The 18,969-nt window shown below is 41.6% G+C and overlaps 1 protein-coding gene across 1 annotated transcript in view; it reads left to right on the forward strand.

Annotated features, from left to right (window-relative positions):
* Nucleotides 1–17,674, forward strand: part of LOC310702450 (uncharacterized protein) — a 62,676-nt gene extending 45,002 nt beyond the window's left edge. Inside the window, exons 14-19 of the mRNA XM_083493932.1 lie at nt 197–514; nt 5,581–5,781; nt 7,865–8,038; nt 8,804–9,046; nt 9,785–10,021; nt 16,266–17,674. Of these exons, the coding sequence (XP_083350058.1) occupies nt 197–514; nt 5,581–5,781; nt 7,865–8,038; nt 8,804–9,046; nt 9,785–10,021; nt 16,266–16,454 (1,362 nt within the window). The 3' untranslated portion in view covers nt 16,455–17,674. The remainder of the gene's footprint in view (nt 1–196; nt 515–5,580; nt 5,782–7,864; nt 8,039–8,803; nt 9,047–9,784; nt 10,022–16,265) is intronic.
* Nucleotides 17,675–18,969: the final 1,295 nt, after the last annotated feature.

The following is an 18,969-nucleotide window of genomic DNA, read 5'->3' on the forward strand; positions in this document are numbered from 1 at the left end:
AAATATTCCCTTCTCCTAGCTTGTGCTGTGCTTTATTGTCTTATCATGGATGTTCAAAGAGGAAAGTATGGTGAGTGGTGGACATGGCCCCTAAACTTCATGTTGATTACGCTGAATGCAGAATCTGCAAACCTTGTGCATTAATATAGAAAAGGGAAATTGGGGCTACAATATGATTGCTGTGGCTTTTATTTAGGATCTGAGCAGCACCACAGCAGCTAAGCAGAACCTCGAGAGGGAGATCAGAACCCTCCAAGAGAAACTGGCTGCAAGTCAAAGGGCTTGGGAAGTCTTGCAGGAGGAAATGAGCCACCTAAAGAAACGTTGCCATGAGAAAGAAGAGAACCTGAAAGCAAGCATGGAAGAGGTCAGGGCTGAAAAGCGTCTGCACGATGCCTTTAAAGAGCAAATCATCACCCTGCTTGGAAGCAGCTCCATTACAGCCAGTCGATCTGAGGAGGGCATTGTAGAAAAAATTCGAGAAATGGCCCGCATGGAGGAGAGCAAAAAAACAGTATGTGGATGTCTATTGTGACTGCTTGAGAAGCTTGATTTTCTGTAGCTTATTTTCTGTGTGAATTGAAACCTTGCACGTGTTGGCTGCCTTGTTCTGCATAGACCCTTTGCGAAACAACAAGAAACAAACAAATCTAAGGCTTTCAGCTTTGGAGTTTAAGCACCACAGCATCTGCCTCATCATCCCAGAAAGTAAGCACGGGTACTTTGCAGACAATCCCAGAGCCCCATAGCAGAAGCATGTCCAATTAAATCAAAGCTGATCCAATCCTTTCCCTGACCACAGGTCCACAGAGAATGCATTTTTTGGCAGTAGTGCTGCTGCCCTAAACATTTCAATTTGGCCAGCCTGAGCATATTTGGCCAGCCTGGGTGTATGGCGCAGAGCCTACTTTCCTTGACAATAGAGAGCCTTCCTCTTTTCCATTGCAGGGGAGATGATCTAAATAAGAACAATCTAGGGAGAGGCAGAGCTGCAAACAGGCACTCATAGTAGTGGCATGGATGGAGGCTGCCTTCAAAAATAGTAGTAGTAGAATGAAGAAAAGTCCTCCGGTGGAAAACAATCTATACACATAAAATTATTTATGCCCTGTGGCCTTTCTGTTGCATGAGAATTTTGATATGTAAACTCATGATGAAAGTATGTGCATGCATGAATTATAGCATTAGATGTTCAGAGCTTTGCCAGATCACAAGGCTTTTGCAGAATATATGAACCCTGTCAGATTTCAAGTTACAACAGCATATCCCACCACAATACTCAATCATTCTCTTTTTTCATCATTATCTTTTTGTTTGGTCTCTTAAATTCCCATTCATTACTGATAAGAATTGGTTCCATAACTGTTGACAAAACTTCCAGAGCCCACTCTTCCCTGTCTTTGAAGACTTCATGTGCGGCATTTTAAAATGAAACAGGCAAATTATGGGCAAAATTTTAAGTCTGTCAGGTGAGTTATTAGGAATAAAAATGATCAGTTTCACTTTTGGGAGGCCTGTCCATCTGTATATTGTGCAAGGCTGCTTTTCATTGTTAAAATTTCGCTGAACTGGAACTCAGTGACTGAGCAGAACTGTGTATATTGATGGTATAATTTCCTTTCATTTCAATTTATTGCTAGTGGGAGATCTCAGAGTGAAATCACAAATCAAGTAATAACCGCAATATTGAATTTTATCAACTTTTGCTCCTCCTGTGACTTATTTTTTAATTTATTATGGGTCTCCATATTAATTAATCTTTATAGCTGTCACAGCAGAATCCTACTCAGAAGTAAATCCCATTGATTTCAGCCTTGCACTACAGTGTATACCCACTTACTTGAGAGAAAGAGTCACTGAAATTAATGAAACTTACATCTGAGTAGTATATCATGTGGTGCAGCACCCAAAGTGAATATTTGCTTATTGTAAGACTTTCAGAGTAGTTTCCAGTTGAAAATGCATTGAGTTAAAATAACAGTATCAGCACTAGTTGTGACTGGTGTTTTATTCAGTTAATCCAGGAAACAATTTAGCTTCCATGTTTTTGCACTAAGGGTGGAGAAGCTTTTCGACTCTTCAGGGGTGCTGTATATTGGGATATCTGTTGGACACTGCATGTCCACAGTGGCCAGGAGCCGAAAATTGGTGTCGTCCACATCTACCGCACCCCTAATACATGCACACACATCCATCAATTCTCTCTCTCTCTCTCTCTCTCTGGTTTGAAAACCACTTCTGTTGACACTGCAGAGGGAGGTGCAAGCTGTACGGGGAGGCCCTGCAGGCCACGCCCCTGCTTTATACTAACTGAAGTTTCTGAGTAGCCTTATACATTGTGTTAGGTGGAGGTTACCTAAGATACATAGCTATCTATGGTCAAGAAAAGCGCCAGTGGCAAGTTGATTGTGAAAAGCACCAGTGGGGAGTTCACTGAGGAATCCGGCAAATTAGCTGAAGTGCCTAGGTGTCTTGAAGGTTGGCTGGCTTGAACAGGCTGCTCCACCGTGCCACTCTACCTTCACCTGTCATCATTTTGTGACTGATGCGCCTTAGTACTTTCAACTGTCTCAAGTGGGTCCTGGGGCTAGAAAGTTTGAGAACCCTTTATATTTTAAATTGGAAAATGAGCAGGTGAATGAACCCCTTGAGGCAGGAATGATGATGATTGGAGTAGAGCATGTTACTCTTGCAATGGCGGTGCTATTCCTACTCCATGTCTTGGAGGCTGCTGGTGAGGTGGGGATAACTCTCCATGTAGTAATAGCTTATAAATGTTACCTTTGAGTGGAAAGATCTTTTAGAATTTCAGTGATATCCTCATGGCAAGAATAGCTTTGATAAAAGAGACAAAACTTTGGGACTTGTGGTAGCAGGTGGCTGGGAAGTTAAGCACCCTTTTGTTTGGAATGGAGATGAGATTGTTGGGTTGGGTTTTCCAGAAGGATTCTGAGCCATGGCTCATGAAATGCTGTACAAGTGGGCTTGGCAGAAACATTTGAGGCTACCACAGAAAGTAGGGTGCATACTTGTCCATATAGAAATGGCCACTCTCAGTGAAAGCAAAGATGGAAAAGTACTGTGTGGATTTACTGAAGAAAAGTGAGCCTTAGGCAAGCACATAGTACAGATTTGTCCTGCTTACATGGCCCCAGAATGATGTCTGTCAATAAGGAAGAGTGCACTTCAGCCTCTGGAGAGTTCCTATTTGAAGGTCAGGAACTGAGATAACAGTGTCAGAAAAGACTTGAGCATACTCCAAACTTGTTTTTCCAAGGGAAGTGCTATCAGGTTTTTTGGCTGGAGTGCAGATACACTTATACTTGATCGATCATCTGCTGGCCTCTTCAAAAAAGAAAAGAAAAAGAGTGTAAAATCAAATCTAGCATGTAGTGTTTAGGTGCAAGGCTCAAACAATATATCTTTTTAAACCCACAGAAATTCTAGGGTTTGCTGTTAAATAAGTTATCTAATATTTTTGCCTATATTCCAACAACTCATTGAGACAGGTGAGGTGGTAGAAGTGAGGCTTTGAGGCCCACATTTTAAAATAGCTAGTGTAGGATGGTGGTAAAGTCATCTAGCGTGTGGAAGCTTTGGAAACTATGTGGTCCTATATTTTTGAGAAGGTTAAAATGATCTAATAATCTTCTTGTGGTATCTCATAATGCCTTCACCCTGGGCGGGTTGTATTATTGTGCTGGAAGTAGGGAACAAATAACACCCCACTGCTGCTGTCACTTTGTTTAGATGAGCCTCAAAGCTTCCATTCTTTCATCATTCCTCACCAAAAAAATTCAAGAACCATTTTGCTACATTAGGCTATAGTCAGAGAGCCAATGGGAAGCTGCAAGGATCTTACCCTGCCTGATCTCTGGCCTTCACTAAGTCTCACAGGAAGCTGGCATATGACTTTTTTCCTACTGTCCTGTTGACCAAAACTAAAAAGTTACAGCATTAATTTTTAATTGCTTTGACTAAATTTGCTAAAAGACTTTTGTCATTTACTTTGGGCCCTTGTTTAGGCTGTTATTTGAAGGAGATTCCCCCATTGCCCTATCTCTTTACATAATGGCCCTAAAAGGGGGGGACGACGACCCACATTCCCTGGTTGGGTGGTGGATTGCCAGGTTTTTCCATCTTTCCATTAGGAACAGCTGGCTTGGTTTGTGCCCTATTATTGCTTGGCTTGATGTTTTCAACTGTGCGGCTCACTTGTTTGCATCTCTTTGTTGCTGTTTGCGTTTCATAGCATTTATATACAACCTTTACCCTGTGTGCCTCAGTCTCGGGTAACACAACTCGTTTGTATTTGAAATGTTGCAATCTTTAAGTGCTGAAGCGGGCAGTGGAAAAGTTGTGCACATAAATGCTTGCAAAATCAGGCCAGCTTGCAAACACGAGGTTTACATCTGCTAATCAGGAACACAATTTAACAATATTTTGAGAATGGAGCTAAAACTGTACAAATAAATACCTAAGCCACTACAGAGAAGTACAATTAAATTTAAACCATCTTATTAATGTGGTGAGTGGAATCTAATACTCTTAATTATAAGAGTCTAATGGAAGATTTGTAAAGTTAACAGTTAAAACACATTTTAATCATTTATACAGGCTTGCATAATAGGGTTTAGTCTGTTTTTTTGGCTTTGGCTACCCTGGTTTTAGGTTTTTTGTTTTAAGTCGACGTAAAATGCATGTCTTAAAAGCATTCCTGTTTTAATGTCAAATATGTTTTAATAATATATTAAGTAGTTCATTCCAAAAGTCAATCTATTGCTTGCCTCATGCCTCAGCTGCTTTCAAGTTCTACAATTTAATAGATCCCACCCTTGTTCCTGGGTATTTGGCCAGAGCATGGTCTTACTGGCTTCTCACACCACGGCTTGTCATATTTTATTGGTATGTGGTCTTTCTGTCCAATTTGAAACCTAGTTCATTGTCCAGCTTGCCTGCCACAAACTGTGGTCCAAAGCCTGTTACTCTTCTATCTGTCTCTCATCCCCCACCCCACCCAGCCTTTTGTTTCTGAGAAGGACTTCTGATTTGGAGAAGTCCATGTAGACAGATCCCCATTAGTTAAGTTTTGTATGTGCTTGGCACACTGAATCAGCCTGGCACAATCTATAGCAGGCTTCCTCAGACTTGGCCCTCCAGATGTTTTGAGACTACAATCCCCATCATCCCTGACCACTGGGCCTGCTAGCTAGGGATCATGGGAGTTGTAGGCCAAAAACATCTGGAGGGCCAAGTCTGAGGAAACCTGATCTATAAGCCTCACATGGACTGCAAATTCCAGTGATGGTTCAGTGATGGTTGATTGGCAATATAAGATGTCATCTGTCTTTATTACAATCAAGTAATCAAATACATAATTAAGAGCTGGTTGGCAAACAATCTCAGGCTTGAAATAGCTATTTGTTATTTATTCAAATACAGTGTTAAAATGCTAGTTGTCATATGCTTATTTGTTGTGTAATCTATTTCTGAAAGTTTGGCAATGCCTCTCTTGCACCACAGTTTAGTTTCAAGCTCAGCCTCTGACTTTAGTTTGCTTTCTCCTCCTGCCCCCCTTAGATGGTATCCCAGCTTGAAAGCCAAATAGCTAAATTGACTGAGGCACTGGAGACTCAGGCTGTATCACACCAGGAAGTTTTGCAGAGGACCAGAAAAGCAGAAAACAAATCTGAGACACTTCACAATCAATTGATGTGTCTGGAAGCGGAGCTGGTATCTGGGGACGTGATACGAGATGCTTTGAAGCTCGAGAAACAAAAAGTAATAGCTTCTATTCATAGTATGTGCACAAGGGTAACTAGAGAGAGAGCCCCAAATGCAACAGAATTCATGTTCCAATATGCTGGTTCGATCATATTATTATAAACATCTTCTGATGAATGAGTAATTCTTTCAGTAAGCTTGACCATTTCCAGTCATCAGAATAACTCATGTAGCTGACCACTGCTGCTCAAGGTTCTTCGACTGTATTATACTGCACTTGCAGAGTACTGCCAGGAACCCCAAAGGATAACTTTTAAATTTGCCCAGAGAAAAAGGAGTTAGTTTTGAGTTTCAAAGCTAGCTGAGAAAAGTGGCTGATGTTTCATGGGGTGCTTGGGTGTTTAGATTAGCACTGCTTGCTGCATGACTGTTTCCGTACCTACAACCTGCAATATCCTAGTAATGTAAAAGTTGTACACATTACTAAACCAAGAATCTTAAGGAGTTGGGCCTCTAAATTAGGGATGGGGAACCTGTGGCCCTCCAGATGTTGCTGGACCACAACATTCAGCATCCCTCACCGCTGGTGATGCTGGCTGTGGAGCATCTGGAGAGGTTTCCCATTCCTACTCTAAAGGAAACTGACTATGTAAAGCTCTCCAGGAACTGCCTAGAAGTTGGGAAATGGGAAAATGAAACAATATTTTTAATATGAGATTGAAGAGTTACTGACAAACCACCTAAGCTAATTTTAGGAGCAAAGCTTGAAAAGAAATCCAGTGCATTTCTTAGGATCTGCAAGATTATGCAGTTTCCCATCTTGGTTAATTTGGCTCCAGAGATGTAGTCATAGTAGTCTGTTACAGCTAATACACAAAATAGTTTTGTAGCACTTTAAAAGACTTACATTTATTTGGAGGGGGGTTGCTTTTGGTACACACCAATAACCTGCGTTATTCAGAACAGCCCTTGTTGTTTGCTTTTTGATTTGCACACATTAAAAATGTGCTATATACATGATTGGTGTGATAGTATAAATGGGAACAACAGGAAAATAAATTCAACTTCTGCGTTTAATAATTCTGATACGGTAGCTTAATCTAATATGTATCCCTGCAAGCTGTTCTTTCTTTCTTTTTCTTTTTCTTTTTAGAACTGATCTTTCCTGCACATATTGCCTCTTAGCTAATTTGCTTTATAGGTCATGTTATGCAGGCTCCTTCCAGCTAACCTTGGCCCCAGTTTCAAAACCACCTACTGTGAGAAACACATATTTAGGGCATGTTGCTTTTTAAATGACTTTCCTGGTGCTGAGAGAGAACTGTCTGCAGGAGGTCATTTTCTCATATGAATCAGGGGAGTGACAGCTTGGTCAAAATCCAACATTTCCCCCCACCTGCTAGATGATTCTGTGACTGTGGCTCTGGGAGGGAATGGGTCATTCAACTGGATGTTTGCTGAAGTAATGTGACCCTGGTGGCTGAGTGTTTGGGGGAAGGCATGCTGATAAAAATCAATATGGAATTTAGGGGAAGTTATTGCTAGATCATCTGCTACACTTATTAAAGAAAAGTGTCTATGTTTATGTGACTGCTAACTAGCTTAAAATGCCAATTATGGCAAGTCCAATGAAACGTAAGAAACATTATTGAACCTACCCTGTGGTGTGAAGATGGCAAAGAAGCAGTTTTTCTCCACCACCATTGCATGTTCACGATGTCATCCAGCATAGCCTTTCTGAGTGGTTCAGGGCTTTTTGCTGCCTGGCCCAGTGGGAAGATATGGAAGAACTGTAGCTCAGTGGTACAACATCTGCTTTGCATGCAGAAGGTCCCTGGTTCAATGCCCAACATCTCCAAATAGGACTGGGAACATCCCCCAGGTGAAACCCCGGAGAACTGCTGCCAGCTCAGAACTGCTGAGCTAGATGGACCAATAATCTGTCTTGATATAAAGTCTTCCTATACCCAAGCAGACCCTGTTTTGTGCACACGAACCCTGCCTGAATTCCACCAGTTATGTATAGAAATAATTACATTATCAAAGTACCTACTAGGGAAAAAGAAAGCACTTTTCCTTTTTGAATGTATTTTTGTTGCCTCTTTTCATTTATTTCTGCATTTCTTCCCATTCTCTGAAGTATCTTAAATTCCTGGATCAACTTTCTGAAAAGATGAATCTTGACAGAATGGCAGCGGATATTGGATTTGATATGAGGTTGGATGCAGTGTTGGCTCGTGCAGACCAATTGATCAAACTGGAAGGAGACACGTTAACTGAGAATAAGATCATGGCTCGCAATCTACAAAGAAAGGTAGGAAAAGTGGAGCAAGATTTGAGAATACCACCTTTCAAAACATAATAAAGTGTAGCGCCTGATTATTTAGACCCGCATGGAGTAGTCACTCTAGCAGTTAGTGTCAGATCAGTATCAGAGAGATTTGTTGTGAGTATAAAAATGGGGGAGAGTGACAACCATGTATGCTGCCTTGAGCTTTTTGGCAAAATCCTCCCCATCACTTTTGACAGACCTTTGAGCAGAAGCAAAAGAGAGAAATTTGGGATAGGAGGTTACAGTTCTTAGAGATTCTGGGGTAGTGGAACCATGTATGAGGGAAAAATATGGTTTCCTCTATGAGTAGGCTATGGGGTCAGTCATCTCTTTTGTAGTGTCCAGGTAAGAATTCTTCATCACTACATAGTGTCATTCCCAATTGCTTTAGTGGCCCCATTTCTCAACCATACAACAGCCATTCTGTTGAGTGATTTGCTGCCTAAATGCAGCTTAGTTTTAAAAGCAATCTCCGCCTCCCGAGAAGAACAGAAAGACGCAAACCCTCAGACAACATCCTAAAACAGTAACACATTCCACTCAGTCACCCAAATCTCCACTGCCCCCACGTCAGTGTCCACCTCCTGATCTGCCCTTCAAAGATCCCACTAACATTTGCAAAAAATGTTAACATTCATGTTTTCTGTGGGTGGCAAATAAATAAATATTCACCATGACATTTCACGGTGAAGTGTGATTTTGTGGTGTGTGTATGTGTGTTCACTGCTTTTTAACTTTTCAATGTAGTTGAGAACTCAGAAAGAGCAGCTTGACAGCAAAGAGCTACATATGAAACTTTTGCGTCAGAAGATAGCACAGCTAGAAGAAGAGAAGCAAGTGCGCACAGCCCTGGCTGTGGAAAGAGATGATGCCAACCTGATGGTCAGAAAACTACAAAAAAAGGTGGACAGATTACAGAATGAACTTGCCTTAGCAAGAGAAACAAATACAGACCTGAAAGCTAAACTGGCTGACACCAACGAACTGAAGGTGGGGGAATATGATACCTATCTCTTTTAAGCCATGCTCAAAAGGTGTACAAATGCCAGTGGATAGTTTAAATTTTACATATGTGTATCCAAAACTGTTCAGCTCATGCTGAGTACTGGGCAAAATAGAGCAATTTAGAAATGCTGAGAAATTTGTGTTCTTCAGAATCTTGGACTTCTGCTTAATGTCTTAGTAGATAATAACACAAGCCTATGCAAGTCTACTCAGCACCACTTGTTTCTGGGTAAATGTAGGCAAGGGCCTTGGCAGTAGAGCACACACCCTGTGTAAAAATTCCCCGGATTAATTGCTGGCTTCTCCCCCTCTCCGGATCTGATTACTCCAAAGCATGCATTTTCATCCCCACATTAAGGGGAGTGGAGTTTAACTTTCCCTTCACACCATTTTCTAACCGAACCACCCCCACCCAGCCAAAGCTGCAATTTATTCCGGGGGGGGGGGGGGAGAGATATACAATGTCTTATTCAACAAGGCAAATAGCCATCTGGGGTAGCAGGATTTAGATCAATAAAACAGCGCGAGGGCATGCAGAAGGTTAACCACACCATCCTCTGCACCCCAGCAATCAAAACTGGCTGCTTTTACATAAAAAATGTAAACCTCAAGAGATCTCAGCAGGGATCTCTCACATCTTATGTAGTTTAGCTTTATACCCCCTTGCGCTAGATAGCCTACTGTTTACACCCCTCCTGAGGCAACTCTGGAATTTGTTCACAGATCAGGACACTGGAGCAGGACAGAACCATAGAAGATCTAAGCAAGTCCCAAGAGAAACTGGAAAAGATGAAGGCAAAGGCTGAGAAGCAGCTGACCTCTGTCAAATCAGAGTTGCATGATGTAGAGCGTGAAGCAAAGGAAGATAAAGAGAAGGCCAAAAGCAGACTGGAATCTGTTACCAGTGAACTGGGAACACTTAAATCTACTCTACAGGCAGTGATGAAAAGAGAGAAACAGGTATGTAACAATATGACTGATAAGCAGCTCTTGGCATTTCATAGAATCATAGAGTTGGAAGAGACCACAAGGGCCATTGAGTCCAACCCCCTGCCAAGCAGGAAACACCATCAGAGCACTCCTGACATATGGTTGTCAAGCCTCTGCTTAAAGACCTCCAAAGAAGGAGACTCCACCTCACTCTTTGGCAGCAAATTCCACTGTCGAACAGCTCTTACTGTCAGGAAGTTCTTCCTAATGTTTAGGTGGAATCTTCTTTCTTGTAGTTTGGATCCATTGCTCCGTGTCTGCTTCTCTGGAGCAGCAGAAAACAACCTTTCTCCCTCCTCTATGTGACATCCTTTTATATATTTGAACATGGCTATCATATCACCCCTTAACCTCCTCTTCTCCAGGCTAAACATGCCCAGCTCCCTTAGCCGTTCCTCATAAGGCATCATTTCCAGGCCTTTGACCATTTTGGTTGCCCTCCTCTGGACACGTTCCAGTTTGTCAGTGTCCTTCTTGAACTGTGGTGCCCAGAACTGGACACAGTACTCCAGGTGAGGTCTGACCAGAGCAGAATACAGTGGCACTATTACTTCCCTTGATCTAGATGCTATACTCCTATTGATGCAGCCCAGAATTGCATTGGCTTTTTTAGCTGCTGCGTCACACTGTTGGCTCATGTCAAGTTTGTGGTCAACCAAGACTCCTAGATCCTTTTCACATGTACTGCTCTCAAGCCAGGTGTCACCCATCTTGTATTTGTGCCTCTCATTTTTTTTGCCCAAGTGCAATACTTTACATTTCTCCCTGTTAAAGTTCATCTTGTTTGTTTTGGCCCAGTTCTCTAATCTGTCAAGGTCATTTTGAAGTGTGATCCTGTCCTCTGGGGTGTTAGCTACCCCTCCCAGTTTGGTGTCATCTGCAAATTTGATCAGGATGCCCTTGAGTCCATCATCCAAGTCGTTGATAAAGATGTTGAATAAGACCGGGCCCAAGACAGAACCCTGTGGCACCCCACTAGTCACTCTTCTCCAGGATGAAGAGGAACCATTGATGAGCACCCTTTGGGTTCGGTCAGTCAGCCAGTTACAAATCCACTGAGTGGTAGCATAGTCAAGACCACATTTTACCAGCTTCTTTACAAGAATATCATGGGGCACCTTGTCGAATGCCTTGCTGAAATCAAGGTAGGCTACATCCACTGCGTTCCCTTCATCTACCACTTAGCAACTTGGTATCTGAAGCAATTTCGGGTGTGTGCTTTAAATGTCATATTCCTTTTTGTTGGTGTGAGTTTAAAAAATACTCTTTAGTTTACAAAAAGTTAAACTCCATAAGTGAATGAAGACTTCTTTTTTTACTAGTGTATTATATATGCCATTTCAAGGTTGTTGTTGTTGTTTAGTTGTTTAGTCGTGTCCGACTCTTCGTGACCCCATGGTCAGGCACTCCTGTCTTCCACCGCCTCCCGCAGTTTGGTCAAACTCATGTTGGTAGCTTCGTGAACACTGTCCAACCATCTCGTCCTCTGTCGTCCCCTTCTCCTTGTGCCCTCCATCTTTCCCAACATCAGGGTCTTTTCCAGGGAGTCTACTCTTCTCATGAGGTGGCCAAAGTATTGGAGCCTCAGCTTCAGGATCTGTCCTTTCCAGTGAGCACTCAGGGCTGATTTCCTTAAGTATGGATAGGTTTGATCTTCTTGCAGTCCATGGGATTCTCAAGAGTTTCCTCCAGCACTATAATTCAAAAGCATCAATTCTTCAGCGATCAGCTCTCACTTCAATACATCACTACATTTCAAGGTAAAGGTAAAGGGACCCCTGACCGTTAGGTCCAGTTCAAGTCCGTTAAGATAGCCAGTGCCAAAAAGAATTTGCCAGTCCAACTCTTTTTACATGAATTCTCACACTCAAAAGCCCCCTGAGCTGTGGAGATCACAAATTTGTGGGGTGGATGCTGTATAATGTCTTAAAGGCTTCTGTATATAAAATACATAATTGCTATCCTACTTCCAAACTTCATTGAGTCAGTATATTGGTAATTATACTGATGGCACTGGCTACAAATATAAAAGCACTGACTACTCTTTAGGGGTTTACGTGTAAAAAGGATTTTTCAATAGACCTCTCAGGGGACTAGTTGGCAATCAGGCATCATAGTGATCAGTGTACTGGCTGTGTTGGTTCCATGTGAAACAAATAAGCATTCACTTCTTCCTGTTCTTCAGCCAGAGCTATTTATTTCCCCAGCTAATGTTGCTCTCTCACAATCATTCCACCTCAAATGGCCTCAGAGTAGATGTAAGCACCTCACCTTTCTTCCCTCCAAGCTCTCCACAGCTTGTTGGACTACAGCTCCCTTCAGTCCTGACCATTGGCCACGTTGGGTGGGGCTGATGGGAGTTGGAGTCCAATGATAATTGAAGGGGTTCCAGGGTAGCTCTTCTGTTTTGCTCTGAAGAAGCCTCTTCCCAGGGCCCACAAAATATTGGACAGACCTTCCTTACACCTTCATAGCCAGAGTGGCTTCTGCATTTTATACAAAAGCTTTGAGATTAAACTGCTCACACAGTATAGCACAGCACTCATAGAATAGAAGTGGTTGCCCTTTTCCATGAATAAAAGTAGTTGATTTATAGAAAGCACTTCATTTGATAATAGCACTGCTCTTGGGCAGATTCCTGACAGCTTGTCTTTATTCTCAAAACAAGGATAATGCAATCTGTTGCATCAAATGCCACCTATTCTAATAACACCAGATTAAAGAGCACAAACAATTGTAAGCATTTGGAAAAAGACCTTTTTGGACACAATGAACCACAAAGATCTGAATATATTTTGACATTGATTCAAGTCATGCAATGAAGTGTGTAATATTTAATGTGTGGTTGCAGTATAAAATAAACAGAACTTCAGATTCCTCCTCAACTGCTTTGACTAAAAGTTGTTGAATTTTCAAGTTGGATATTTTGCAGAAGACAATCGCTTCCAGCTTTTTTCCTGGAACTGAGCAGGAAAGGAAACCTAAGCTGAATATTTATCCATCCATCCTTCTTTCTTTCTAACTACTCAATACTTTTCGTGGAGGTGGTAAACCTTGAAGCTGGGTTTTATCATTTCATATAAAATCCAAGGACTCATATGACTGACTGTTCTTTCATACAAAAAAAAAAATCCTTTCTGTACAGAAAGCTAGAGGTCAAGGATCTAGCCTTACTGAGTCATGCTAGATTTCCACATTATTATTCTTTTCTGTGGAGATGTGCATTTCTGCTGAGGTGAGCTCTCCCACACTGGACATCTTCAGGCAGAGGCTAGACAGCCACCTGTTGGGTATACTCTAGTTCTGGGTTTCCTGCATCATTTAGGCACTTAGACTAGATGGGTTTTACAAGTCCCTCTCCAACTTTGTATTGTTTTATGTGAGTACCTACATGCATGAAGTGGCATAGACCAAGCCCATAAATTCAACATGTACAGTGGTACCTTGGGTTACATTTGCTTCAGGTTACAGACTCCGCTAACCCAGAAATAGTACCTCGGGTTAAGAACTTTGCTTCAGGATGAGAACAGAAATTGCGCAGCGGCAGCAGTGGGAGGCCCCATTAGCTAAAGTGGTACCTCAGGTTAAGAACAGTTTCAGGTTAAGAACGGACCTCCAGAATGCATTAAGTTCTTAACCAGAGGTACCACTGTATGTGAAAGTCAGGTCAATAATGCCTCATTATAATTTATTTTAATTTATAATCTTTATTCAGTATTATGTAACAAAGAAAGAGAGCCACTGCATCACACCCAACAGACAGACATGCATATACACCAACCATCCACACACGCATGTCCCATCCAGAGAGAAAGAGAGAGACAGAGAGACAGCAAAGGTAGGGCGAGGGTGGAAAGTCAAGGGCCATTGCTGTAGCCTCCAAGTCTGGCAAACCACATTGGACAGTGATACTCAAGTACATTGCTAAACGCCATTGGCTCTGTCTCCATCCACTTCTGGCTTTCATTCACCATCCGCATGAAGCGTCTTCCAATAAATACTCTCACCCAAAGGAGTACAACCACCAACAGAGAAAAGATTCCCCATCCTTGCAAAGAGTCCCTGCCAGATTTTAACACCCCACTTTGGTGTTTTTTTAAAGGACATGTAAAGCTTTTTAGTGACATTGAGTTCATTTCTTGGTGTGATTTTATAGTAGAAAGGCAATTATTTTCTGTTTCATAGTTTACATTCTATGCATTTTATAAATTATTGTAAGCTCTCTTTTTTATGACGATAATCATTGTTTTCATTAAAATTTCTATGGCTACCCATCTATAAAATTCTCTGCAAAAGTAAGCATTATACAACATTAGAAATGCAAAATATAATAACGAAAACAACCCCCCAACAAAAATGGCAATACAAAACCTTTCTCCTAGCACAGACAGAACAAAACAATTTGGAGCTAAGCATAAAGCCACAGGAAGAGAACAACTTCTTTATAGTAGCACTCTTGTTGCAGAGATATTGCATGTTCCCAGGATAGAATCATAGAATTATGCAGCTGGTTATTCCTGCCTAAGTGCAGAAGCTTATATTTGTCCCTGTTAAAATTGGTTTTGATAGTTTTGGCCCAGTTCTCCAATTTGTTAAGGTCATCTTGAATCCCAATTCTGTCTTCTGCAATTTTAGTTACCTTTCCAGCTTGGTGTCATGTGTAAATTTGATGAACCTCTGCTCAATTCCTTCACCCAAGGCATTTATAAAGACGTTGAACAACAATGGGCCTAGGATAGAACCCTGTGGCACTTTCTAGGATATACTGTGGCGACAAGTGCTGGAGATGTAATGGTCAATGTGCAAATTGTATACACACACACTGTCCAGTAATTCAGACATGTTGGTTTACCATTCAAAATCATTATTTTAGAAAAGAATGGATATTTGTTATTAAATTACTCAAAAATATTGTTACTGAATTATCTACAAGATACAGTCCCAGAGTTAGACCTGGAAATAGATTTAAATCATTTTAAAAATGACCAAAGACAAAGTGTGGAAAGCATCATCATTTTTAGCTTGGCTTGAGAGGATTTGGAACATAATAATAGTAATCAATTTTGCATGTTATATAAGAGAAAAAAGACAACAAACAACTAAATTTATAGAACTTTGTCCAGCACTTACCTATTACATTTTGCAATTATAAGGCTGAGGACAATATACCGTATTTTTCGCTCTATAAGATGCACCAGACCACAAGACGCACCTAGTTTTTGGAGGAGGAAAACAAGAGAAAAAAAAAATATTCTGAATCTCAGAAGCCAGAACAACAAGAGGGATCACTGCGCAGTGAAAGCAGCAATCCCTCTTGCTGTTCTGGCTTCTGGGATAGCTGCGCAGCTTGCATTCGCTCCATAAGGCGCACACACGTTTCCCCTTACTTTTTAGGAGGGAAAAAGTGAGTCTTATAGAGCAAAAAATACGGTATATAGAATTTATTTACATTCTTATAATTTTGTAATATGATCTTGGTTATATTCATTTACGTTCATTTACATTTTCGTTATGCAATGTGTTGTTTTTTGTTAGGATTAATATTGAAAACAAAAGCCTTTTCAGACAAACAAAGCAATAGCAATAGCAATAAAACAGCAGCATAAAACATTCAAACTTAAATTGGTATAAAACCCCAAGCATCTTAAAAGGGCAGCAAACAAGCAAAACCATCTTCCTCTGGCCCCAAAATAACAACAGACACCAGGAACACTCCCTGCATTCCTTGGCAGGGTGCCTCACCACCCACCTTAACATAAATGGCGTGAGAATTTAAGAAGATCTTCAGATGCTTATGTGTCGAGTGCCAGCTCGACATCCGAAGAAATCAGTCTAACACCAAGATAGGTTGAAGAAATATGGCTGCTTTAGAGCTACTGCAGCACAGCCTTTATTGTGTGAAGTCAGAAAGATACAAAATACAAGCAAAGCAACTTGTTCTCAGCCAGCAGATAAGGGCCATCGCACTAGACCACGCAAGCGGTCAGGCTATGCTACGTTAACCAATCATTTGGGACAGCACGAGCTATTCACGCGCTGTTCATGCTCCAAGGATGCTTTTAGCTATGAAATCACCCTGCAATAATAAGAACTTTGCTCATGCTCTCATGTACAAGCAATAATTTTCCCACACTTATGGCATGGACAGATTGGTATGGGAGGAGGAGACATGAGATATAATTTAATCTCTCCCCCCCCCCTTTTGTTTTTACAGCTGGCGGACTTCAGAGAAGTCGTCTCCCGAATGCTGGGTCTCAATATTGCCACCATTGCTCTTCCTGACTATGAAATAATTACTCGTCTAGAGGGGCTGATCCATTCCCATCCACATCACTTTGTTCCCTGTGTCTGCTTCAAAGATATGTCGGTGAGGCAAGATGGATCATTGCAGCTTCTCCACTGAACACGTTCCCTTTGCAACAGTAATGAGGACTGAGTAGAATTCCTGTCCTGGTGGTCCTCTTCTCTTTGCTAGTATAAATGTTCCAGGATTTGACACTGAATGTTGGTGATAAAATTATAGAGGGCCTACAGTGAGAGTGCTTTTTAAAAAAATGCAAATGTCTGTAATACGTTTCAGAAGATCAATCAACACCCGTGAAGTTCAATAGCCATGAAGTATCTTAATAAACAGCATTCTGTTACAGCTGAACATCTTATGCACTGGATATCAAAAATGGAAAGAACATTATTACCGTTGTCATCCATTAGTGAGACCTTGCTCATGGACGCTGCCTGAGCCCAATTTTGATCAGTTCATCTGCCGCAGGTCATCCCACCACAGAGGGTCCCCTTATTTTAGGGGCCATAGAAGTTCCTTTCCACCAACCCTCTTCCATGAGTCCTTCTTGGGATCCAAGTTTATGTGTCAGTGCCCTTGTTTTGCAAAACGAAAGATAAGAGTATTCCACAAGTCATTCATGTTCTTTTGGCTGGGCACAATAATCAGTTCAGCACTTTCACACCAAGGCATCCCAGTTTGCGTTCTTTCCAGTCTCTTTTTTTAATAGCTGTTCTCCACTACAGTACTTTTGTTTTTTTTCTACTCAAGCTGCCACATTACAACTGTCTTTAGTTAACAGATGAAGAACATCCTAAAAACTGTGCCAAAGATTTTTATTTTTTTAAAAGAGAGCTCTTCAACAGGATTTTTGATTCTCCTCTTACGTATCCTCATTTATATTTCTTATGACAGGTTACCAGTTTTAAAAATTGAGAGCAAATGGGAATAACATGACAGATTAGTTGCAGCTGCGGAATTCCTTGGACAAAAAATAGAACAAAAAAAGATGAATCCAAGAGCTCCACCTCATTCAACTATTAATGCTTACAAGAAATGCTGCAAAAGAACACTCTGTTGCACTGTTCACAGATGGACACAGATGTGCAAGTTACAATCCCAGCCCCACTTTATGCAACCCCTGCTGCTTTCTGAAGCTGCCCAATTCTGACTTCCAGTTAGAATTTCTCTCTTCCCATTTCTGCTTTTCCCTTTCTTACCCCTCCAGTTTGTGTGCATACAGTACAGTAAAGTCAGAAGGGAGTTGCTTTCACTTGGTTTCCAGAACAGCAGCTATATTGGTCTACAGTACTGTAAATGAATAAATATGTACTTGACAATAACCCCATCATATCTAGTGGGACTTTTGTCTGAGTAGACCTGCATAAAATTTGGGAGTTAAAAATTTGAGGTAGTCATGGTTAAAATTGAAACGGGGCATTATTTGTTCTGGATTAGTTAATCTGGAACACTTTTCTGTCTGGCGCCACCCATAAATAGTTCTAGTTTTGCTGCCATGTAGCCACAGACAGATGATGCCAGGTTTTTTTTTCTCCAGCTCTGTTACAGAACTTTGATGATGATGCTCCATATTCTTAAGATTTACCACCTCTTCCATAATACATATAGTTGAAAAAGCAAAAAAGAAATAGAACAAATAGAACCATTTAAGTACTCTATAATGAATCTGTTTTGCATTAAGTAATACCTAATTAACACCATGTGGTTCTAATTTGTTTTCAGTAATTGACCTAGCAATTTTAAGTTTCGGTGCCACTTAGAAGTTGGTGCAGCAGTTTAGACATTTACCAAGTCAGCTGTTCTATTATGGTTTCTTGGCATTCATGTATTCAGATGTGACTGGCTGTGAAACTGGGAAAGAGAACAGAGGGGGATGCAGCTTTTTTGAGTCCTGGAGGACCTGCTTCCTGCTTTACAGGCCTTTCTCACCTGGCCTGGCAGGTTCTACTGCTGTTTTTATTGCCCTGTTTAAAGTGTTTTGAATTATTTTTAATTGCTTTTAAAGTGTGTGCTTTAAAATTGGGGGGTTTCGTTGTTTTTAAATGAAGGGACGTAGGATGTACCTGGGAGAGAGGAGCTAGGGAGAGCAGGGGCCACCCTAATTTCAGTGGTTCTTGACAAGGAGAGGTATGGAAGCACAAGCCAGGGAAGGGGCATATGGCAAAAGCAATTAGTGGCTGTGCCATATGCTAGCCCTTCCTCCAACCTGGGGTATTGTGGTTGTCCTGTCAGCCAGCCCTTGAGTCTGTGGCTGTTGCTGCTGAATGCCAGGTTGGTTCTGAGTAAAGCCTCCCTCATCCATGATCCGATTATGAATGAGGAGGCCAAACTGGTCTGTATCACTGAGACCTGGGTGGGTGCGCAGGGTGGAGTTGGTCTCACCCAGCTGTGCCCACCTCGGTACTCGGTGCAGCATCAGGGCAGAGGAGGGTCGGAGTTGCTGTAGTCTGTAGAAATTCCATTTCTTTGTCCAGTTGGGAAGTGATCCAGAGTGTGCGTTCCTAGTGATGGGCAATTGCAACAGATTAGAGATTCTGCTGGTTTACCACCCACCTCCCTGCCCAGCGGTCTCCCTGCTTGAGCTGGCAGAACTGGTCTCAGAAGCGGTGTTGAGGAC

This window comes from Podarcis liolepis (genome assembly GCF_965112155.1).
Source record: "Podarcis liolepis genome assembly, chromosome: 3".
NCBI lineage: Eukaryota > Metazoa > Chordata > Lepidosauria > Squamata > Lacertidae > Podarcis > Podarcis liolepis.